Source organism: Tympanuchus pallidicinctus, unplaced genomic scaffold, assembly GCF_026119805.1.
Source record: "Tympanuchus pallidicinctus isolate F22 unplaced genomic scaffold, pur_lepc_1.0 scaffold4, whole genome shotgun sequence".
NCBI classification, from domain to species: domain Eukaryota; kingdom Metazoa; phylum Chordata; class Aves; order Galliformes; family Phasianidae; genus Tympanuchus; species Tympanuchus pallidicinctus.
Window position 1 is genome coordinate 43,014,320 of NW_026294758.1, and position 25,626 is coordinate 43,039,945.

At 35.5% G+C, this 25,626-nt stretch overlaps 1 protein-coding gene across 13 annotated transcripts in view; it reads left to right on the forward strand.

The window, feature by feature from the left end:
* NFIB (nuclear factor I B) overlaps positions 1-25,626 on the forward strand; it is a 176,224-nt gene that overhangs the window by 134,508 nt on the left and 16,090 nt on the right. For 3 of the 13 annotated variants that reach the window (XM_052701566.1, XM_052701567.1, XM_052701569.1), the window contains exons 8-11: positions 1,211-1,395; positions 11,294-11,459; positions 14,936-15,018; positions 23,494-23,582. In XM_052701566.1, the coding sequence (XP_052557526.1) occupies positions 1,211-1,395; positions 11,294-11,459; positions 14,936-15,018; positions 23,494-23,582 (523 nt within the window). Of the gene's footprint in view, positions 1-1,210; positions 1,396-3,731; positions 10,902-11,293; positions 11,460-14,935; positions 15,019-23,493; positions 23,583-25,626 lie in introns of those variants that run through there. The other 10 variants (XM_052701568.1, XM_052701570.1, XM_052701572.1 and 7 more) reach the window with 7 other exon arrangements.

Genomic DNA, 25,626 nt, shown 5'->3' on the forward strand with positions numbered 1-25,626 from the left:
ATTCTTTTTTGTCAGTGAGCAATGTTTTGGGGATTTGCAAGGTTTTGATTACAAAGTACAGCAATTTTGGAACATTTCTAGCAAGGGCAAACTTCCATTTGGTCTCAGCTCAAAAATAGAAATCCACTTAAAAATTAAGCTGGAAAAAAAACAAAGACATCGCAGATAGCCCAGTAGAGCACTGTTGGTGTGCTTGTGCTGATATAGTACAGAAATGTGATGTGATGATACTCGTGAACAGTTCGCAAAATACCGTGCTTACACAGATCAGATTTTGCACCATCCCATTAAGGAAAATGAGCTCAGCACTGTCTTTTCTTTACTTTCACTGAAGTCAGCACCTCCTTTAAACAAGCCACATGTAGGTGCCCACCAGCTGTGTAGCAAGGGGCAAGGCGGGTGTCTGTGCAGCCAGGGAGAGGAACACTCTCCACTTCCAGCCGGATGAGGCAGGCATGGCAGGACATACTGTACATTCCTTTCACTATGAAAACACTGCTGGTTGTTTAGACGTGACATATAGTCTATAGATAGAGAAGTATGTGTTTGTAAGGGCTGGGAAGAAAGGGAATGTAAAGCAAAACATGTACAGTGTAGAACCTTTTTTTTTTTTTTTTTGCCAGAGATATTTTTATAGGATAGACTGGTTTCCCAGGCCCTGAAGTTGAATGTTCATTAGCATTTTCAAAAAGGTCAGCTAATTATTCATGGCTTTATTACTGAATAGTTATTACCCATCCCCACATGAAGCAGGTAGAGTGCGATACACTGATGAATCACTGTTTTCTTAAGACATGGTGGCTGTGTTCTCATCTATTGAAATGATGTGAATGAAAGTGTAGGTTTTATCTATTTAGTAAAATATTTATTCTGTTTATTTAGGCTACAAATTGGAAAATTTTATATTGAAGTGTTTTATGGTAAAGAATAATTACTGCCTGAAGAAAAATAATTAAAAAAAAAAATGAAGGCATAACCCACAAAATCAAAACAAGTTATTCTATTTATGAATTCAAAAGAGAAGTGCTTTCCATTGCCTGGGATGGTGTGAAGGAAGGACACGAAAGACTTCTGTAAGAATACCATGAAACAAGAATACAATGTGCAGGTTTATAACTGACTTCTTATTTTTCTTGTTGTAACACAGAGATGAAGAATTTTAGAAGAAACAACATGCAAATTAATTTTAATTTTATTTTATCTTCTCCAGTCATCTCAACTAGAACTCCACCTTCACCTTCACCATTGCCATTTCCAGCACAAGCTATTCTCCCTCCTGCCCCGTCTAGTTACTTCTCTCATCCAACGATCAGATATCCTCCCCACCTGAATCCTCAGGATACTCTGAAGAATTATGTACCTTCTTACGACCCGTCCAGTCCGCAGACTAGCCAGGTACTGTAAAACCATGCGACCCCTCCAAAAGCAATCCAGTGAGGAATGTGTATCTCTTCCAAGATGTTTATACTGATATCTCACTAGTTCTACTCTCAGAGAAAGCTGGGAGCTGGAGCACTTTTCCTTTTTAACGTGACTGAATAAAAGGAGTAAGATAGTCATATTAACTCACTGTTGCTCTGCCAAGCAAAAGAGAAATGCTTGCACTGAGAGCTTTGCCAGTGCCAACACCACCAATCCCCATCCCACATCCCTCCTGCAGGCTGGGTGCTGCTGTGGCCTGAGTGTCAGGACAGAAGTGAAGCTCCTGCTGCAGGATGGAGCCAGGCATCTGCTGATACATGCACACACATTTACACAGATGCACAAACATACAAGTGTATTTACAGACCAGCAAATAAAATAAAGTCCGGCAAGGTAATGCTTGCACTGTTTCATAGACACCTGACATTGCACAGATGTAAAGACATTTAGTGAGCACAGTGCAGATTCTTGTTTTTCCTTCCTTCTGTAGGGAACATGCAGCAACGGATGAGTTTCTGACTGCTACACTCATTTAGGCTTGTCTCTGATATTGGGAATTGGTTTTCATTAGAAAAGTAATTTGTACAGGACTGTGTGCAAAACTGCTTTCCATGATAGCATCAGCACACAGCATTAACATGTGATCTGCACTATGGGATAAAGTGCAGCCGAGTCTTGATCTGTCAATGCTTGGAGTACTTCCAGTGTCAATGTAATGTAATCTTTGCAGCTTGGGCTGGTATCTGGTTTTGATGTTTTGTCTGAAATGTTCCTGTGGAGTCCTGTAGCTTGTGCACTAGCATGTGTTTGGGAGAGCCTTGGGAATGCGCTGAAGTGGCAGCAGGCAGGTTTTCCTGCTCCTAAGAATTAGGTTCCTTTGGAAGAGTTGTCTTATGAGGGTGAGGAGATTGTTGTGTTGATGGATTTTTTTTCCCCACAGATAATGACAGACCTTTCAGTACATGTTTCAGGCACAAGAGCAGTAGAACTTGAGACTGAATCAAAGTTTCTATGTTGAATAACAAATAAGGCCTCTCTGGGCTGTTCAGAAGGTCACTGTGGCTATTGTGCCCATGGGCAAATGCTCCAACCCAGCTGCATGACATTTTATGTACTAAAAAAACAACAAAAACAAACAACTACAACAACAAAAACACTGGGTTCATAAAATCAAAACTTACTTTGATGGAAAGTCTTAACAAAGTGATTTTTGTTGGTTACAGTATTAATGTAAATTAAACCAAAAAGTGAAAACGGAGTATGTCGGCTTTAGAATACAAATTGCTAACTGTGCATGAATTGAAAGTCTTTCAGTCCTGTAGCATTTTTGCTGAGACTCAGCTGGGAACATTGCACGCAGGACCTGATTTCAATTTGTGTAAAATTTCCATGAATAACAAAGTCTAATTAAGACATTCATTAAAAGTCCTTAATGTTAATTCAGTGCGGAAAATCTTAAGAGTTCTATTGGATTTATTTTTTTAAATTGATGTCTTAATTAGGCACTATTATGGAAAAAATTATGCAAATTAAAATCAGGCCCTTAGTGTTATGTGTTTCTTTAATTATTCAGTGCTTGTTTTACTTACATTTTCATTTCTTATATATATTAAAAGAGCAGATTAGTTGATAATCTCAGATTGTTCAGTGTTCTGGTTTGGATCATCGCTGAAAAAGCAAATAACTAAAAGAAGTATGTGACTTTCAGTCAGTAGACAAATGTATCATCTTTTGATTTAGATATTGGGAACTGTATTCACTGAGTTGGAGAAGCATTTTCAACTCTTTGCCCAAGAAGAGTTTTATTCTTTTACCTTATCAGTAGTTAAATGACTGATCTTAAAAGCTTAAAAGACAAAATTTTACTCTGCTGATCCTTTCAGAGCTGTAGTGAACTGAAAACATTTCCTACTCTTGTGCTGTGGCACTGTAGGGAATAAAGGACAAATTGGCTTCAATTTACTACTCTGTCACCTTTCGTAACCTTTATATTAAGCTAATGTTTTTCATTTCATTTGATGTTTGATTTAGTTCCTGAGAACAGGAGGCAGGATTAAACAACACCAAGTATGGGATTCCAGGCATCTGTACCAGCTATTCTCTGCAATTTATTATAATTAATCTCTATTATTACTGAAATCTCTTTTAAATTTAATTCTTTAAAGTTCACCTCTCAGATATCGCCTGTACTAGAGGAGTTGCATACTCAATCAAAATATCTCCAAATAGAACAGCTAGAGGATGGCTGTACAAACAATAAAATAACAAGAACATTTTTTCTTTTTCTTTTTTTTTTTTTTTTTGCTTAGGAATAGAAGCAGCCGTCTGTGAAGTTTCAGTGACAAACAGGAATTGTTCTGATACAATGGCATGCTTTGAGCCAAACCAGTTTTTCTTTCCTAAATAAAACATGGATTTTTATTCAAATAAATCTAATTATTATAAAATGCAAAACTGCATCTGTAGGAATACCACATCAAATTTAATTATACTTTCCCACCTCAAAACATATTCATTTGGATTTCAAAAGGAGTACTAGGATGATAGTTTTAATTTCAGCTTTAGAAATAGAAAGAATGGATACCCTGACAGCATTTACCTAGAATGAACTGTTCCTTCTCAACATCTTTCAGTAATACACTAATTTAGATTGTTACGACAAGCAACTGAGATGCCTTGTACTCCCCACAGCAATTTTGAGATTAATTACATTAGTGCTGCACTGATTATAGTGAGACAGTCATGCTATTCAGTGAAATACTTTTAAGTAAAATTAGTTTAAAGCTATAGAACCCCCATAGGTTTCCACTGGGGGAAACAGTGGGCAATTTTCCTGACATGATGTTAAATACCCCAAATTATGTGTGATGAACAGTCAGGAAGTTCAGATAGGCCCTTTGGCTGCAGTGAAAAATGATGCAACAGTGGATGATCCTAAACAAAAGAGCCATAGCTTTAAGTTTCATGAGTATCTGTTTATTATCCCATGTTCAATCTGGAGAATAAATAAACAAACATATTGGACAGAAATGGATCTATTCAGATAAAGAACTGAACTTGCCTGTGACTGGAAATCTAAGAAGTTCCCAAGATCCTCAGAATTAATGTAATTTCCAGTAGTTAGGCAATACTGCTGAGATCTGTTTATTGTATTTATTTTAACTTTTCATCTTAGCTTACCGTACTGCTGAATGAGATTTTGTGTTTGACTATGCATTTATACTATGATGGGGTCTTCCCAGTTAAATTGATACTGCTTTCTTCTCACATGCTTCATCAAAAATGAATCACTAGTTATGTGTTTTATGTGCCTACAGTATTTATTCATCTAAAGAATATTGGAGTCTTCAAATCCTCTCCAGACTTTGAGCATGCGTTTCCTTTATGAATGGTTGCAGCTGAATGTTTGAATGCTTGGACAAACTCACCTTCTGTTACTTACTCATGTTCACAAACACTTAAAATGCTAAAGGAGAGTGCATGAAACAATACATAGAAACAAAATCACCAGGCACAACAAAAAGGCAAATCTAATGGTTCCAAATTTAATGTTCCATCAAATTAAATAGAATCATTCCCTGATCGAGGTATGGTTAATCACAGGAGATAAAGTCTACAAGTGAGATGAAGGATATGGCAAATAAAGCAAACAGTTAACGTTAATTCTGCTGAAGGTGAATCCTGGCATCAGTGAGGTTTTGTTTGTTTGTTTGTTTGTTTGTTTTTTAACTGAGCCAAGCAAACAGAGTCATACACTCTTGCAAACTCTTTGGGCTTGAATTATGAAGGGCACAGTTTACAGGTAACCTCAAGTCAGATTTTGTGATATTATTTGTGAAATGTGCTGATTTCAGCAGCATGGTAATACTGCTTCCAGTTTGAATAGGTTACTTATCTGACTCTTTTCCTCTTAAAATAATGCCTCACGTTTGTTATACTGCAGTGCAAGTGAACCTACCTACATACTGACTAAAATTCCCAGGTTATTAAAACATAATTTGTGGCAACATGGATCAGTTTGCAGTTTTATATTTTAACAGTTTTATTTTTGTCTGAAGACAGAAATATCTGAACTGCTAGAGAAGAGCTGCTGCTGGAAGCTGGTGAGGCTGCTTGTTTTCCTCTTGTAACTGATTGGGATATTCAGTTTTTGTCCAACAAAGGATGGATACACCTTACTGTAATTCCAGGCAGATACTTTGTAATTCTTCAGTACAATAACTTTAGTAATCTGGCAGTGAAGAGGGAATTCTTGTGAGGCTTTCTTTGGGCTGGGCAAGGGGTTCCCTTTTGGTTCTTAGGAGAAAAAGCAGAGTAAGCTAGCACAAATGATATGTGTGCACACAATTTCTCTGGGATAGCCATAAACTTTATTTATTGACATTAAATAGTCTCAGCTTCTTGGGCATGCATCTTTCCATCATAATTTTTAAGAAATTATTGAAGATTAAATAAAGCGATTTATTGGTTTTAACTGTAATTGGAAGGCAGAGAGAGAGTACTAGGTCAGATTTCTGCTGACAAAGGACGTAAAGATGAAATTGCAATTCTAAATAATTATTTTGTATTTACTCATTTTTAGTTTAATAAATATACATAAATATAAATATACAGCTAAAAGTCTCTGGATTACATAAAATGTCATTAAGTCCAAATATACTTTTTGAACATTTACCTGCAAAGAAATTTCCTTTCTCTTGCTTGTGTAACATGGCTTGTTCAGTTAAGGAAAATATCCAAGGAAAATTGAGTATTTCCTTTGACTTTATATGTCAACAAATATTTCACATTTTATAAGCTCATGGGAAAAATTGTTATTCAGAATGAAGGATTCTTCTTTTTTTATTTTATTTTCTTAAAATTTATTTTTATTTTTTTTATCTTATCCATATCTGAACAATGGATGTTAAAGCTCTGCAGCTGCTCTCAGTTTCGGCTGCACTGCGTTAAGAGAAAAGTGTTTTCTCAAATGGATAAGATTCAGAACTTTATAGATCAAAGTCAACACCCTGATTTCTTTCAGAAAGAAATACAGATATGATGTTGTCAGCCAAGAACTGGCAATAACTTGTTTTTTTTTTCAGGAGCTAATTCCTCCAGGCAGACAGGTAGCTGCGTGTCACACCTCCTGAAGCTTTTGTGTGGGATCTCTCAGTGAGGTCTGTGTAGGATGTGCTGTAACAGTCAATTACTGAGGTATTGGAAACTCTAGTGAGATTCATCCTTAAAAAAAGTAATGAGAGGCACTATTAAAAGGCTAAATGTTCTTTTCTCTTGAGACCATAATGTCTAATAGCAGGAAAAAAGTCTCCATAGCCTTGTTTTTGCTAAATATCTTATGGAACTCCCCAGGTTCAACCCAAGGAGAAACTCTTACAGTGCCTTACAGTCTCAGTGGCAGCATTTTATTTATATATATATATATATATATGTTAATGCTTAGTAGAATGTCAAGATACTGTGTTGTGTTACTCAGATAGGCAATATCTTGAGCATGTATTTTCTACCCATTTGATGAAAATGTCCCCTGTACTATCGAGCTGTCTTCCATGGAACAAATGGATGGGTACAGGTAATATAATAGTAAGATGTCCTATGAAAAAAAACTTCTAGCTTTGAAGAGGATTTGTTTGTATCATATTACCAAAAAAAAAGGTGTTAGGAAGAGGTAGAAAAACAAAAGATATTTCTTCCAATTTCATTTTACAAGCAGATTTACTGAAACATTCATCACCCCCTGTAGATTCCACAGAACACAGTAAACAAAACAGAACTATTAGTTATGAATTCCAGATGTGGCCAGTAGGCAACTCTTAAAATATTTTGTACAGTGGACCAAAATATGCAGAACTGACTCCTCTGCATTTTCATCAACAAAATGAATTCAACCAGTGGTCTCGAAACCACACTACTATAGATAGAGTTTTGTAATATTATTCACCACCACAGTATCTAACATAGAACTGGAACTGTAAAGAGGATGCAGTGGTAGAGGATTTCCAAATACACCAGACCCATCGTGACAAGATTACACTTACTGGTAGATCGCTCAGCTGCAATTGGTTAACATTGATGGGAAATGCTGCTTCTCTTAATAACCTTTTGTTCAGAGGTGCAGATAGACTGCTCCCCAAGTGTAAGCTGGAATAACATAATTTTTATGAAGTCCCAAACTTCTTTCTGAAACACCTAACACAGTACCCTAAGTAGCTATACTAAAACATATACAGAATTTAGATAATTTCTTGTATTTTTTTTTTTTTAATTTTCTTTTTATTTTGTTTATTATTTCTTTGAAGATGTTTATGTTTAAGATTCTAAGGACAAATGGAATTGTTTTATTTGGAGTTTGGAATTACAATAATAAAAAATTGTTTCTTTCTAAAAACAGTTAATAAAAATGTATTGTAGTTTAAACATAAAGTACATGTTATCATTTAAGCAATTTAGTTGTTCATGTGAATTGTTGTAATACCAATCTCATTTTATCATTAGACTTGGATGTTTCAACTGCAGTTGTTGGTATTGCTGCCTTAATATGACAACACACAGATTTTTTTCATGCTAGAAATAGTGAGCTTTATGACAAAACATTGTTCAAAACTACAGCTGAAAACCTACTGGTGTTTGGTAAAATCTGTGAACAGTAGTCCAAGGGGAGGATGATTGACTACTGTTTACAAATCTGTTAACAAAACCCCAGCAGCAAAACCAGCTACACTAAGTTCTGATTTTAAGAAAGTTTATATTAATATGTTACTAATTACTGTTCCGACTTCAGAGGTAAGGATTTCCTGAAATCGTGTGTAGTACAGACAATCAGATATTAACTGTCTGAGTTAAGTTTTGCTACATTTAAGACAGTCTGTGGCTCTGGGCAGTTAAATGAGCTTATCTGTGATAATTCAAGATAGTAGATATTAAAAATCTGAAAAATGTAACGCTAATCTAAAAATCAAGTTAGCCTCTAATCCAACAATAAAAAATATATGACTACATAAACTGGGGCTAAATTTGGCACTGCGTCTTCTTCTTTCTCTCATTTTCAAATGCACAGCTTGTTTATCTAACACAGCTGCCTTCCTGTAATTTGCTTGAGGTTTATGCCTCAGGCTTCATCGTTCTGTTTGTGAATCCATTGTACAGACATACTGATGCCTCAGTTGATGGTAACAGTTGATTTTTCACCTGTAATGCATTAATCTGAAGAATCTCTTCAGGGAAAATTGGAACTAGAGACTATAATTTGTATTTAATACAAGTGGAGAGATGTACTGTACCGCTGTTCTGTTCTGTACCACTGTTCTGTTCTGCAGAGGGAAAATGTTTTCAGGCTTTAAAATATACTCTTTCTTTTTCTTACAATCCACCAAGAAAAAGGTTTGCTGTTTTGGACCATATGCATATGGACTAAAGCTTCTATGTGAAGCTACTGACTGGGATCCCTAGGGAACAGTAGAAGGCGATACATTGCTGTAAACTGTCCTGGATTCCAGCTGTGTCCATTTAATTAATTTGAGTCTGGCTTTGGAGACAGAGCTGCTTTCGGAAGCTAATGACACTGGGTGATTTAATCCATAAATTCCTTGGAATATTCTTTATTAGCCTATAATAAAAACGGATTGTTTTAGTCAGGGAATCGCAGTTCTTTCTGAGATACACCTACATACCACATGAGCTAAGCATCCCAAGGTAGTCCTATGGTCACAGGTCGATTACTCCAGTAGCAAGCTACCAATTGCAATGGAGACCTCCAGAAGGCTGCATGGATAGCTTGGTAGCAGGGAGGAGAGTGGGCTTAGTGCTGCAGCAGGGCTCTAAGAAGCATGACAATGGTTCAATCTGAAGCAGAAAGCAAGCTACGTAAATCTTAGAAGTTTTCTGAATTTACGTTAGTTAAAGTTTTCTTCTAAAGCAGGTAGGGTCAGATTTATGGTCACTAAGGCGCCTGTTTTTTCTCAAGAAGATACTGAGTATATATTCTTTTACATCATTTTCATGTAAGAGTAAGAGAGATCTATTTAACTACAAAGTTTCACCCAGTGAATAAAAGTCTTGATAACATACTAGTTATTTGGGTAAATGTGAAAGTATTGTCATTCCTTTTCTTTGAATCAGTGCTGTTTTCTTATTCTGAAGGTACTTCGACTGCTGATTCTCTTTCACCTACTTGTTACTAAAATCCTAGTAGTAACTTTTCAGTTTAAGCTACGAGGGATGTTAATGAAAAGTGATAAATATACAGTGATAAATATCCAGTGATAAATATAAATGCCCAGTTATTAAAATTACAAGATCTTGGAACAGCATGGCTGCTTGGCCCAACCTCTTCCCTCCCAACATACAGTTGTGTTTAGGAAGTGACTTGTTTACGTTTGACAATAGTGAGAGTACTTTAATTTGGGTGTAGTTTGTTGGCCCTTTCTCATCAATACTCATTTGGGCTTTTACATTGCATTCTAAGATTTGTGATTTTAGAGGGACAAGTAATCTGATAGCTGCTCAATATTCTTGTGAATACCAGATTGGTCTCCACTTGTACTTACATTTTCTAGTTTTGTTTTAGATTTCCTAAAGAATGAAGCTCTCTGTCTCCACTGGGGGCATCTGCAGAGTCTCATAGATCATAATGCCAGGAAGTTTTTCCTGCAATTCATTTTAGATTTCCTCCTTCTCTATTTCATTCCATTACCCCTGGTTTATACTCCCTGTACTTTCCAAATATTTCCTTCCTCTTCTGTTTGTTTATGCTCTACACATACTTGCAGAAATCATTTCAGCCAATGGTTATTATTTTACAACTAAATCATGTTCACCTCTTTTAACCTTCCATTGTATCAGTTGAATCAGGTCTTTTATCAGTCCATTTGTTTCACTGAGTTATTTCACATTTTAGAATATCCTTTCAATAATAATATTCTCATTAGTTTTTATTTTATGTGACTGTATTTTAAAATACCTGCAATTCACAGAGCACAGAATCAGCTTAAAAGTTGTCAGCCACTCTTGACTACATTACTTGCTGATTTCTGCTGCAAGATATTTACAATTAAGTGCGTACACTAATGCTGAATGTCTAAGGCATGTTTTAAACATTGTGTAAATATGTACACTTACCAATGATCACTGCCAAATTCAGATGTGCCTATGTGCAGAGAGTAGAATATTATCCTGATGACCTGTGCTATAAAGTCACGTGCAGACCAACTCTTGTACATCCTTTGAATCTGTGAATGATGTGACTTTATAATGGTCTCAACTTGCAGACTTTCCATTACTAAATACTTCTTGAAGAGTGCTTTTTGATAATTCCTTTTTTTGCAAAAAGTTATGATATTTGCAGTATAGTGAGTGTATCCCAGCCCTCTCTCCTACTCCCAAGCAAGTGAATTATTAGTTAGCCTTCCAGTATGTGTAATCTCTATGGACAGTTGTGGTCAAATCTTGGTTATTCTCCAAGCCAGAGTGGTATGGCATGTGAAAGTAGAAGTTTTCCATCGTTCATTTGCTCATAATAGTTAGCACATCAGGGCTTATGCCTGATCAGTTTAATCTTGTTATCGTTGTACGTAGCGCAGTTCACAACTGTGTGAATGGCAAATATGTTTTGAAACAATCTGACATATGCTGCATCCAGAAAAAAACAAAGCTCACCGAAAGGTAGTGCTACTAAATAAGTAATACTTATCTGAGGAGAGCTTTTCTGTCACATGAAAATATCTCATAGCAATTCATAGGTTTATTAAAACAGCACATTCCAGCATGCAATACTACAGTGATGGGCGTTCTGGAAACCCCTGCAGTAGGTGGGTACGTGCCTTAAACACAATATGTATGTTTCACAAACAATTCTTTTGGTTTTGTTTTGTAGCCTAACAGCAGTGGTCAAGTAGTAGGGAAAGTGCCTGGCCATTTTACTCCAGTTTTGGCACCCTCTCCCCATCACAGTGCGGTGCGACCTGTGACCCTGAACATGACAGATACTAAGCCCATCACTACATCCACTGAAGGTGAGGCATCTTCACCTACAGCAACCAGTAAGTATTTCTCTAGGAAACAGAAAATGTCCATCAAAGATTGAAAATACCAAATAGAGGCCAGAAAAAGGCGCCTTTTCCTACTATTTGACCAAGTGGATGCTCATCATTTACATGGAGAGCAAATATGTGATCTGACTGCAAGCTTTTCCTCTCCAAATTTCAACCGATGCATCATGTTACATGAACTAATATTTGTGACATGGCAAATAAAATGAAAAGGGAAAGCCTGCATATTTGACCACTATTCAAGAAAAAGAAAACATGACAGTTATTTTAAGGTGGACGTTGTAGTGACATTGAGAAGCACACCCAGACAGCAAGGCTTCACAATGATCTACAGATGGAATTCCAAACACAGATTGGATGATTTGCTCCTTAATGGGCTTTCCTACAGAAATCAACCCTTTTTACAATGCATACTGAATCCGAGCTATGAGATTTGCATACTGATATAGGTTGTGTCAATTTTAGCAAAAATAAGTGATGGGGCAAAAGAAAATTTTCATTTCTTTTCATTTTTGAAGGGGATAGTTGATCCCCTGTTCTTTTCATTTATTTGAAAAACAAAAAGCTTTGAAGTTTTATGCTCTTCTTACTATATCTTCAGGACCAGACTATTTACCCTATTTTCTTCAATGGAACTGCAGTTTTGGAAATAAGAACAAAGATATTACTAGGCAATGGGTGATTTTTTCTCTTTTTACTATTCAGTAATTTTCAGTAATGCACTGATCTTTTACTAATTCTCTGCATATCTACTGTCTTTGAACTTTTCTTTAGACTGGAGATATGTTACCAGTATTTATTAGATGAGAAGATTTTTGGAGACACTTCTTATCAGTTTGGAAGAAACCTCATTTGTTAAAAATAAGAATCTCTTTAGGACCAATTGCATTTAACTGACTTGCTTTAGAAACATTTAGTTTTTGAACTGTGATTCAGAACTGTTGGGTTGGCATTAACTGAGACCACAAAATCCTCTTGTTTTTAAAGTATATATACTACCTCAAACCACTTAATTAGAATATGAAGCAGAAACAAGCACTGAAATGCATGTGAGTGGCAAGATTTAAAGGAGTGAAAATGGTTATTCTTTTATCAAAAAAATATAGTAGTAAATCTTGGACAAACTACTGCTCACCTATAAACTTATATGGATAGATTTGTGTCAGTATATTAGGTATTCTTTTAGTACAGCAGAAGGTTTCTTAAAACAGTTTAGTGGTACAGTGTATCTGTACCTTGTTTGGCATCATACGGTGCAGTTCTTGTAGGACTTGAGAAGAGCTGGTTTTAGAAGCAAACATGAAGTTGTTGCTGTAAATTTCTGGTGTAGAATAGCTGGGAATATAACAGGTTCATACATCGTTTCAACTATTCAACATTTCATCCTCCTTCATGTTTGACATGGTTGTGAGTGGACCAAGTATCAGTCTCAGATGAGATCAGAATCTCTAATACACATGGTAAAAAGAATAAATAAAGTGTCAGATATACATTGGGATGCTTTCTGGTCTGACCACAGTAATGATTGTTAGAAGAAAGCAATCCTAACCTATTCATTAATTGTTATCCTACTACTAAATGAAAAATTTGGATTGCATTTTGAAATTGAGTTTGCATCCAGTTTTGTTTGAAATTCATTGGAACTTTGGCTCACAAGTTGCCCTGTGAACATTAGAAAATCTCTCCTTGGATAACTCAAATAAGGCCTGTTCTTGCTTCCACAGCAGTACCTCAGCAATTTTTTTGCTTAAAGATCCAATGTCTGCCAGAATAAAGAAAAAGTAGCAATAATAAAGTGTACACATTTTATCAGAATGTGCCAGTTCTGCACAAAATAGCATACTCATGCTACCTATTCAGAGTGCTATGATTCAGAGAGCAGTGCAACTGTGTTCCTACTTGGGTAAGCCCTACTGAAACTGGTTTGATGACTGACAGAGAAAAATAAGTGAAGGAACATGGCTTGCTGGAGAAGAAAATAGCAAAAAGTGAGGGATCCTATGCTGCTGATACAAAAATTTTAAATGAATCTATACAGACTGCATTGTCAACATCAACTTACCTGCCACTGGGATTGCTAAAGTGTTTAGAGGAAAGATCGTCAGCCTGTATTTGCAATAAATCATAGATATTTTCAAAACATGTAAGTATAAATAAAACATATGCTTGGCCAGCAAGGTTTTATTATTAGTGTGATGAGAATAAAATGATAAATGATTAACACTGCTTTTCACTCTGAAGCACAACAGCAGAATTGTTTTGATAATATTTGAAAATATTATCAAATTTATAACATTTTTAAAACCTCTGCTAATATCTGAGCAGTGCTATGATCTCCACCATAATTTCCTTCTAAGTATCTGGCTCATTTTTATGATGGTTTTCCAGGATGGTTTTTAATATAGGAAGTCTTTAATTATTATTATTTTTTTAAATAACAGATATCATTTGCTTGTAATGAAAGTTGCCATGTAACTTTAGTACAAACTGAAGCATTTATTAAGTATGCCCATCTATATCCTCACTAGCATACTTTTGTACGTCTGTTCAATTTTATTAGTTCTACTTTGTCTGCCAACAAGTTTCTAGGCTGTTATGCCATGAGATGCAGTGTGGACATCTCCATATGAGGAAGTGGAGTAAGATCACTTGCCCCATTTTTTAAGCACCACCAAAAGCGATGAGAAGGTAATAGCTTTTAGAAATTGGTGACAGACCGGAGAGGAATGTGATCTACAGCTGAAGCTGAAGCTATAGCACCTACCATCCTCTTGCTCCTCAGAAATGGATTTCTTTAAGCTTTCGTAGCAGAAAAGGAACAAATTTCCTTAAATTGTCTTGTTGGAAAAATGTTTCCTGATGCATAATGGAGCTGAATATTTAATACGATAGTTTGTAGTAAAAGTTACCTCCCATCCCATGGAACTACTAATGAGAGATTACACCTTTTCTCCAAAGGACTGTAAAGAGTAATTTCATGCCAAACTGGATTTTTGTTTTCAATTTTTGTTGTTCTCTTACATTTTGTGAAAGACAATGACAGCAGTAAACAACATGGACTAATATTTACTTTTTTCTCACAACATTAAAATGTTAATGATTTCACTGGTACCTTAGACTGGTGTAATGAAAATGAGAACCAGACTTGCAATTCTTTCAAATATATATATCATTTAATTAGTTTACAAAAAAATAATATGCATTAATCTGACAAACTTTTATTTAACAAGAGTCAACACAATGATTTATGCATGCAGCTTCCATTGAAGTTTGTAGGAATTTGCACATGCCTCTGACCATGGTCCAACTTTTCTTTTGCATTCTATTAAAGTCTAAGTGAAGGAAAAAATAGACACATCCTATATATTGCAAAATCATAACTCTGGATATCTGTACTGTACCTGCACAGGGTAATAGCTATGATAGGTTGGTATTTTTATCAATCTGTTTTGTTCTTCCTTAATCAGCCTACACAGCTTCAGGCACATCCCAAGCCAATCGATATGTGGGACTAAGCCCAAGAGACCCATCCTTCCTACACCAGCAACAGGTGGGCAAGTTTCACATAGGTGTAACAATATAGAGAAGTTTTTGCAATATTACCTTTCTACGTTCTGCCACTGTTATCTTGAAGTAGAATGGGAACTTAAAATTTTCAGTATTTATCATCTGAAGATGCAGTTTTTTCAAACAAATACTGAATCACTTAAGAAACATGAATTTAGCTTATGCTTTATTTCTTGGATTTGTGTCTTCTTAAGGAACTTCTGATCATATTTATTCCAAATGCTGCATTTTTTGAGAGCTCATACATGTAATCTTTAATTGGATTTTAGGAATGACAATTAGATACATAGGGAACAAATAATCATTTTAAATCAACTAAAATTAAGAAAAATTCCAAACAGAATAGTCCAATTTACTATTTTTAAACTGTATTGTAAGCATTTTTCAGATGTTTAGGGCAACACTTCAGCATTTATTTTCTAGAAAATTAAATATAAACCCAAATTATCAAACCCAAACAACATATAACAGTTTCCACTTTAATAAGTTTAAATTGGTCTGCAGATCTCAAATGTGATAAAAACATAGTTTTGTTCTAGTTTCTTATATCATTTATGTTTCAGGAAGCATTTTATTTTTCACATCTTGTTAATGCTGTGAATTTAATGCAAATGAAGTGGTTATCCAAACTGTGAAAATATACAGCCAAGATTAATGATAGTTTACAAACAAAATATCCACAATCAATTTCAAGGCCATGCATATACAGAAATCCAACACTGCTAATAACAGGAACAAATTCCAACACCTTAGATTATCACCATATTTTATGGTGTGTGTTTCTGTTGCTCCTGTATCTTAGCAGGAGAAGAGTTTGAAATTAGTGGCATTTAAAATGTTACAAGGAAAAAAAGTGAATGTGGCAGTAAAAATGGAGCTGTTAAATGGCCCTTGGTCTTTTCAGTGATTGCCATGATATAGCTGCTGTATGCTGCACCTGAAATTCCCTCCCTCTACCCAATCCCAGGGCAAGGTAGTGGTATGGATGCTTTAGAGGTCACTGCATGCAAAGTCCTCAGAAAATCATAAAGATGATAAATAAGACAGTTGACACATTGCCAACTTATTTGTTAATCAGCAAGATCTCCCAGGAAACACATGTATGCATTTATGAAAATATAAAATCAAATGTTTTTTTGCCATCAGTTGTTTCACTGATGTACTGTTTTCTTTAAAGATCACTGCATTATGAAATGTGTTATAATTACCACATGATTATTTTTGAAGATATACAGTGTCATTATATATATTTTATTTGATACACTCACAAGATCTCTCTTTTTAAACAGTACATTGCTATTTCTGTATTTTTTTTCATGTGATATTTTACAGTGTATCCTTTGAAAAGTGTCTGACATCCAGTTAGATTGCAGAATTAGTTTTTTTTTTCCACGTACATTTATAGACAGTGTTTTTTTCTACAATTCACTTTTCATAAATCTACGCCACCTTCTTCCAGGTGCACTGAAAGAATTACAAACTTCTTCCCACATGCCTAGAAGTTGGTAGCAGTACACTTAATTTTCTCTTGGCTGAGATTATTACATGTGCATTATATAATGCTTATTTCATGCATCCTACATATTTTAGGCTTTGTGTAGACTGAAATAAATTTGCAGATTTTAGCAGCATCTTAGGAATTTAAAAGTGAGGGCAATCATTGTTATTAGTATTCACATACACTATATCTTACACTCCTCTTCTTAGTAAAATGTGTGGCCATATGACTTAGGAGAAGGTGAAAATAAGTCAGGTCTCAGACACAGTTCATAAAACTGTGTGAAACCAGTGTTCTCCATTCTGAATTATGTTCCTTCATACTCTTGCTATATTAATTCCAAAACATCAGTTGGAGATCAGTAGATTGAAAAAAAATGTTTTATGGTTTCACTTTTGTTATGATTTCTTCATTCTTTTGTAGCTTACACAATGAATATAGGTGTAAATTTGCCTGAATGTGTTTGATGTATGTGTGTGTGAATGGTTACACACACGAATATGTAGAAAATTAGGGAATAATGTGCACTGCTTTAAACCAACTGAAAGAAGAAACTGCTTTAACAATAAAGCTTTTCTAAGTGGATAAGTGCAAGCACATAAGTACATACAAGTCGCCTTCTCCCACTTAAATCCTAAAGATCAAATCTCAAAGATGATGATGCCATATATGTTTTTTGCCCAGAAAGTGTGGTACAACACTGAAATTGTCAAAACTTTAATAGAGGAAAAGTTATCCTTTGTAAGGCAGGAATTAGATTGATTTACTATGTTCTTTCATTACTTTACAACAATTTAAAAGAGACCACTCTTCCTGTGACCAGTTTTAAATGCATTTGCTTTAAAACAGCTCATGATGAATGGAAAAGAAAATCAGGAGGTACATGAAATAAAGGCAATCAATCATTTTGTATTAGCTGAGAGAAATTCCAAATTAGAAAGGCAGTGGTTTTAGTTCCATAGAAGTCTTTTAAGCATTCACCATACCATGTAACATACGCTGACCCTTCAAGAATAAATATTGTCACCACATTTTTTACTTAATTGGAGGAGCCTTTACGGAGATTTATTTTCTCTGGTTATGAGAAATATTGGCATCTACTCTTGAACACCTTTCTGTTGTTGTTAAAAAGAACCAGGATGTAGCCTATATAAAGTACAGTAGCCACAGTATATTAAGAAGTTACATATACAGTTTGTAATGTACTTAGCACAGAGCATTTTGGCAAAGTGGAAGTTTGCTAGAACTTCTAATAAAGGACTGATAGTATAACTACCTGGAATAATTGTATTTAGATGGAAAGTATTAAGTACAATTTTGAAAGATGTAGTGGAGGTTGGTGGCCCTGACCGGTGGCAGGGGGGTTGGAGATTCATGATCCTTGAGGTCCCTTCCAACCCTGTGATTCTGTGGTTGTGTGATTCTGTGACATCTATGGGAACAGTTTGCCTTTAGTGATCTGGATACTGTGGAAGTTGGATGCAGTACCTAGCATGCTGTGTTAATCAGGAAGACATTCATCTAATGAGGATTTTTAACTCCATAGATTCTGGTGTATGTACTGGTAGGTCTTCTTGCTACCTGACTTGAAATGCCAGATATTTCTAAATGTTTGACATTAATAGTTACAAAATGATTATCCTGCTTAAGTGGCAGCTACAAATTAATGTTGGTCTTAGCATTTTATCGCTATTTATGACAGCTCCCCCAAAATGTCTATCACAAATCATCAATGGCCACTTGGTTTGCTTTCCTCAATTCAGCATCAGCTTTTGAGTATTGTCAAGTGTTAATAACACAGTTGTAGGGAGAGATTCCTAGTGAGGGGAAAGGAAGTGACAGGAAGTATGAGTCAGACTTTTGGTGGTTGAGGGGGTTATTTTATGAAAGTGAATCTATGCTCATCATTTTTGCTGAGAAACATCTTAACTGAACTATGCATAAAGGAAAGTTTGGATAATCTTCACAATGGTATGGGAGCATCTTCTCCCATCCCATTCTTTCTTTGTTTTGTTCACTGTTTACCTTTTTTTCTACTGAGGATCTACAGTTCCTAAGTTAGAGGAAGAACCAACAAACTGAAGTAGTTCTGTCAGTTAGACTACAGATGCTCAGCTACAGGTTGGTGTTGTTTCTGGCTGAAAACCTAGAATGTTGCCAAAAACAGTAGTCTTGGATTTTACCTGTGAATACAACATTAAGAGATGGATGGATGGATGGACTGTCAGACAAACACTTCTATTTATTGAATGCACAGACGAACAGATTCACAAAAATAAGATTTCTGTGACATGTCATGGTAAACTTTCCTAACTAATGCCAATCCAATTGTAAATGAACTGGTAAAGTCCTTCAGTCTGTGCACTGTTTAACACAATGGCATAGTTTTCACTAGAGCATGGAGTTCCTGAGTGTGGTATGCATGATGTTCACACAGCTATCACTTTTATGACTGATACATTTGCAGTGTGCAGAGTAATAAGAAACACTTCAGATCTCTAAAATGCAAAATCAGAAAGCCGCGGATAGCTTTTTGTTTCCTAGTATGAGACTGCCCTGTGCTCCTTTGATAGGAAGTAGTTCCTTCCAGATGTATCCTTTAGTTACTGAATCCCACAGTTCAAAATGAGATTCTCTTCATTCTGTTTGTCATGAAAGTTGTAAACTTAAATGTCTACCGAAAGCAAAGTATCTGTTTTTAAAACGTTTTAGGTGAATGTTGCTTTTGCTTTCAGCAGAGAGCTGAAAGAAAGAACACAAGTGGACTCTCAATCAGAACTTCTCAGTAAAGCCAGGAAACAGGTTATCAACACTTAAGCTGGTCTTATTGTGTCCCTCATCATAATTGACAGTTTGACGTAAAACTTGGCCATATAAATACCAGGGAGGTATGTAAATGGATAAGAGGTCAGTTTTCACATATGCTTGCTGAAAAGGAAACACATTTAAAGGAAGTTTCAGCCAAAACAATGACAATATGCAAATGCTCAGCTTTATGAGCTTTTTTTGAACTAACAGAAACTATAGCAAAATCTCACATTGCAGACTGCAAGATACTTAATTATTTTCACTAGTAATCACAGAGGATTGAAATGAATGTTAATATTTGATGGGTCACTGTTTCAATAAGAAAATACAAAACCTGCTTAAATATTACCCCTGAAATTATTCAGATGATTAAAGATTGAGCTGTTGACTGTGGAATTATAATGTAGGAATGTAGGAAGGATTTGCCTACTTAAAAGTGTGCAGAACTTGTACTTGGAAGATGCCCAGTTCAAACTGAAAAGGCAGATATAGCAAGATCTGTCTCTTGGCTCGAGCTTCATATCAGTTTGTCTCAAAGCACTGGAAAGCACTGGAAAATGCAAAATTAAAATCACTCTCCTGGTGTTTTACAGAGGGCAAAGCAGGAGTAGGGAGGTACTGCTTGACTCCATTGCTATATGAGCCTGTGGCCCCTTTCCATGATGTTGCTGAGCTGGTAAGGGAGTTGCATTCTTTTCTGGAGAAATATTTGCAGGCCAGGTAATGCAATTTTCTGCAGGCTTTGAGCTCCCTGGTACTCCACAAGTGAGGGTACATCCCAGGACTGCAGGCTCCACACACAGCTCTGCACACTGGGGTAAGCTTAGGCTGCATGTCAGGTTTCCCCGTCTACTGCAAAGATGGGCATACTTTTTCTCCTCAGCACACAGATCCACATTCTTTCTTCCTGCGGGGTTAAGAGAAAGAGAAGTAAAAAGTCATTGCTTGTATTTTGTGGATAGAAGGTGTTACTGTTGCTTGCCTGTCTGAAGATGGCAAAGCTATGGGACTGAAGTGCAGGCCACTTCAGCAGGCTTCTAAGAGGGGCTTTTGCCATGCCACAAGTGGCAAAATCAGGTCATTTATTTTGCATCCACAGCATATTTATGGGAAAGTTAGTCATGTTTTTCAGCATTTATTAACTGTCTCATAAGGACTATTTCTTAAGTCCTTCTCCTAAGGAATCTAAGTTTTCTCAAGCAGACTGCAACTAGTTTCCTGCCTTTCCCTTTCATATTTCCTGCTCCAAACATCTCCTAGGTGGCTTATTGCGGGTGAGAGTGAATTGCCTTCTCATGTCCAGTTAACACTGTGGTATAATTCTAGAAGTCACTCAGTTTACTCTGAGGACTGTAACTGGCCAGAAAGCTTTCAGCATGCCTCTAGACAAAAGGTAGCACTCAAAATACTGTATTAAAATGCCCTACATCTTCCAAAGCTAGGTACTCATGTCAGGCCTGTGTTCCCAGGCTTTCTCTACTGGGCTGTCTGGATGTCCTCCAAGGACAGTGTTCCTGCTGCTGCTGTAAGCAGACATCTTCCATCAAAAGCAGGCAGGGCTTGTTGAGGTCTTTTAAGCCCTTCCAGACCTTTTACCCAGAAAGTACTCAACAGCACGTGAGGGATGCAGATGAAGACTTTGAAAGGGATATTTCCAAATACTTCCAAATGTATATTTCTAAATCCTGGACTGTTTTCTTAGACATCATAGTCTCCAGGCAGTAGTGATTTGTAAAAGGAAATTTTATGTGAGGTAGAAAAAAAACTCAACATTTTCCTGGCAGGTTAGCTTTTAAAGACAACACTGCAGCTATGTTAGCCTGCAGAGGAATGTGAAGCAATAGATTTTAACATGGGGAAAGTGATTTTAAGTGCAACTGATGCCATCCTGCTTTTCCTATATTTTATTATACAATTAATATTGTATTAATTGTAATTAATTAATTAAATTGTATTAACATACAATTATCAGGCAGACCTGCAGTGGTTTGTATTGACAGTACTACAAGGAGGCATAGCTGGTGCAACAAAAAGCACTACACTTTACACTAACTATAGATTTGATCCAACATCAATCTACATATATAGGTGCATGCAATAGGTCAATAGCATATATAAAATGTATACCTTCTATAACTATCACATCAGTATTCATATGTGTATGTGTTGATGTTGTGCTATGTATGACTATATTTAATATGATGTATGACAATACTAACTTTAATGACATAGATTTGAAAAGCTCTTTTTGGAGCTCTTACTGATAACTCTCATACATTAACTGCACATATGGAAAGTTTTCATTTAGACAGTGAGAAAAACATCACAATTTAGTTCAGGAGCTGATTTTACTAAAATGTAATGTAAAATGCTTTCCTGTATCACAAATGTAGTCAGGTCCCATTGAAAACTAAGTACTTGCCAGATTTTCAAGCTAGACCTAAGCGCATAAAAATTTTGTAACAGTAAGTTTAGGACATTAATATATTTTCTGCTTATTATCAGCCAAATATCATTTACTCATAGATTTCATATTTTGTGAAAGAAGAAAAGATCATTTTTTAAATCTTTCAGTCTTTTATTTCAGTGGGAAGTGAGTTATTATAATTAAGCTATAAGCTTTTAAAATATTCTTAAAGAGCTATAGTGAGAGTATTGCTCTCAAGTATCCAAACCAATCAAGTAACCAAACCAATGTTTTACTATATCTTCCGTATTAAAATTTGGTTTACAATACTGTTTTGTATAATTAATAAACTAAATATTTACTTAGCCCTTTTTTAAAATGTTCTTAATGTATTATTCACAGTTAATGTTAGAAAACTTTTTCAATGCATATTTCCTTTTCTGTTTAATTTCATGTGGTTTAGTCATGCATTTAATGGCCTTTAGGAGGTCCTTTGGAGTTCTCTAGATAACAAACAAGAAACAATCCCTAAGAAAATATCAGAGACTAAGGTTTCCATTTCTCAGACCTTAACAGCAGGAAACTTATGAGTCTATCAGCTAGACAGGATCAGGTTTGCAATACTGTCTTGTCCTTAGCATTTGTATTTTTCAGGAAAAGACTGCAAGTAAATTTGCTCCCGTGAAAATACTGTAGTTTCTCTGCTTGTGCTTTCTGAAGATCAAATATGAATAGAGAAAGCTGAAATTAAAATAATTAGATTCAGTAACAACATTATCTTCAATTCAGAGTTCTGTATTGTATGTAATGGTACAACGGTTTATAATATCGCATAACTATACAGGGGTTAAAATATGTGTTTTCTTTGCAAGCTAGATAAGTTCACTTTCTTAAACATAAAAATAAGTCGTATATCTGTTCAATAAATCTGCTAACACTATGGAGCAGCTGTTAAACAAGGAGAGCTATTGAGGGTTGCTTGAAAAGTCCGTGAAGGCAGAACTGATGATTTGAGGATCTGGGAAGAATTTGCTTGAGATTACATTTAGTAATTCTTCATTATACCAAAAAACAATAGAATATTTTTAATGCTGTTATTCTGAGCCTAAAACAAGATTAGATTATTTTATCACCTCTTACTAAGTAAAATTGCTCTGAGTAACACTAAATTAATAAACTTCAGTTACAAAATACCTTTACCCTTCTTAAATAGCAAGATAAGGACATACAGATTGTTTAATTTGGACAATATTTCTATAAATTGCATGTTTTCTATGTTTCACAAAATGCATGCTACATGATATTGACTACATTAGACCTTAATACATGATTTAGAGCATTGCTTAGAGAAAACAGCATTTTTATTTTCTTTCTTAAAATATTTCACTATTGAATATTAACATTTCCTTTTATTCCAGCTCAGTTTGTAATCTAATAATGGCTAATTGTTTTGTGCTAAACACTAGTTACTCTTTTATGCTTTATTAATAGAGAAGCATATTAAAGTAGCATTATCTTAAGCAAATCTGTAGGCATTTATTTTTCAGAATAAGTTATTTTTGTTTGGTTGGTTGTTTCTTTTTTTTTGTTTTTATTTTTGTTTTTTCTTCTTTTTTTTTTTTAATATTCTTCTTGAGAAAGTAAGGCTTTTGCCATGTACAATACTATTTTGCATGCATTCATTTAAATACTAAAAACTGTAGTACTGCTCGATCCATATCTGACTGCTAGGTTTCAATTGACAGCTGAGGATTTGTGACTGGACCATGAATCAAAACGGCAGGCATTTATACCCCAGTGCCAGTGAGGATACATTGGGAATTACTTGGCAAAGGTAACATTTTAATTATTTCCACCCCTACACCACATTAAAAAAATTTACATTGAGCTATAGTATCTGTTTTACTGGGCTGCCAGTGGAATATGTGACAGCATCTGATGAAAATTTGTTTAACGTTTCTGCAGTACACGTTTAGGTTATCTTTAATATGAACTGAATTTAGGACAAATTTAATAATCATCTTTTGCTATCAGATGCAAAAGGTTTACAGATTTAAGGGAATACTTAATACTGATTTCAGGCTTTAACAGTGAAAATGTCATTTGCATAATCAAGGGACTTATTTGGGGGGACTTAGTGGTTAATGCTAAGAAAATGGTGCTCTGAGCGGTACAGACACCAATAATAATAAATGTCTGATATGGTGGTGGTTTTGGACAATGAATTACCATACTATTAATAGAGATTTTTATGACTAATCAGCTGGTTTAGATTTAGGTCACTAACACGTAAATGAAGGTAAGATATAACCTTATTTCTAAATAAAATCCCCAAATAATTAGGAATGATTTCCACAAATTAAAGGTTATTCACGTATGCAAGAACAAACAAGCAAAATGCCCATAAAAAGAAGCCCGCACACAACCTTTCTCCTGGAGAAAAAAGAAGGCCCCTCCCAACTACGACTTCTGGGACATAAATCAATTACTCATTATTATTCTTTACATCTGTTGATATATGATGAATGATGATAACAGTAGGGATGTGTTTATCTACATAGATGTGTAAACAAATCAGCATAATTGTGATACATCTGCTTTTCAGCTCTTTCATGTGCAGAATTATCCACAGATATTGGTGGGGGGTATAAATATAAAGCATGCAGGTTGGGAGCCTGTGAAATGATGTATTATCTATTCACTCAAGACAATTTTAAATACTTCTTAGATGTTTGTGTGTATATGACAGTATAGGTCATTCTGGATAGTCTGTGTGTATGTTAGTACAAGTGTGTTTGTGTAAAATCTTTCTTTACAAAAATGATTTCAGATATACTGCATTATACATTATATGGAATTTCTAGATTTTTTTTTGATTTTTTGAGTGTCCACTTGGAATATTAATGACAAAATTTGAAAAATGATTGCTGTTAACAAAACTGAAGTTTAAGTGCCTTAAACATTGTTGCTTTACTTTGTATTTCTACATTTTTTTCTGAAATAATATTTATCTAGAAAAAAACTGTCGTGCAAAAGCAAAGTGTAATCATGTCTTCCAGTATACAAGGTTACTCTGAAAGTAATGCCTCGTATTTTATTATGTTGGCCCATGACATCAGAGGTGGATGTTGGTGATATGGCAGTAGAGGCTGAACCTTTCCACCAATATTCCATTACATTTTGTTGCTGTGTGACAGATGGCAGCATCTGACAGAACAGCGTCTGACATGGAAGCGAGTATAAAGCAAGGTTTGGAACTGAATTCCTCCATGTTGAAAAAATGGCACCCACTGACATTCACTGATGCTTTCTGAACGTTGATGCAGACCAAACAGTGTATGTGAGCATAGTGAGGTGGTGTGTGGTGTGTTGCAGCAGTGACAACAGTGTTGTGAAAGACAAGCCATCCTCTGGATGGCCATGCAGATTGTTACGAGCACTGCATGCAGGCTCTTGTTCATTGCTGGTGAAAATACACAGCAAATGGTGGTGACTATGTTGAAAAATAGTATTTTGCAGATGAGAATTTTCTCTATCAAAGTTTTGTTGTGCTCTTCGTCGCTGCTATAGTTTCCATGGAAATAAAAAGTAGGCATTAGTTTCAGAGTGACCTATGTAGATTACAGCACAATGGAAAATTAGCTAATGGATTCACCTCACCTCCTCAAAGGCTGTGATTCACATTATAAATCCTGATCACAGTTTTCAGTGTACTGTAAAGAGTAAATCCGAACTGTGCTACTTCAGCATGGGTGGGTCACAATGGAGGTGGTGATTTATTCTTCTATTGCAAAGAATATTGCTTTCTCAGGGCATTGACAGGCATTGGGAAATTATCTCACAAGTGCCTATATAGAAAAATCCTTGAATGGTTTAAA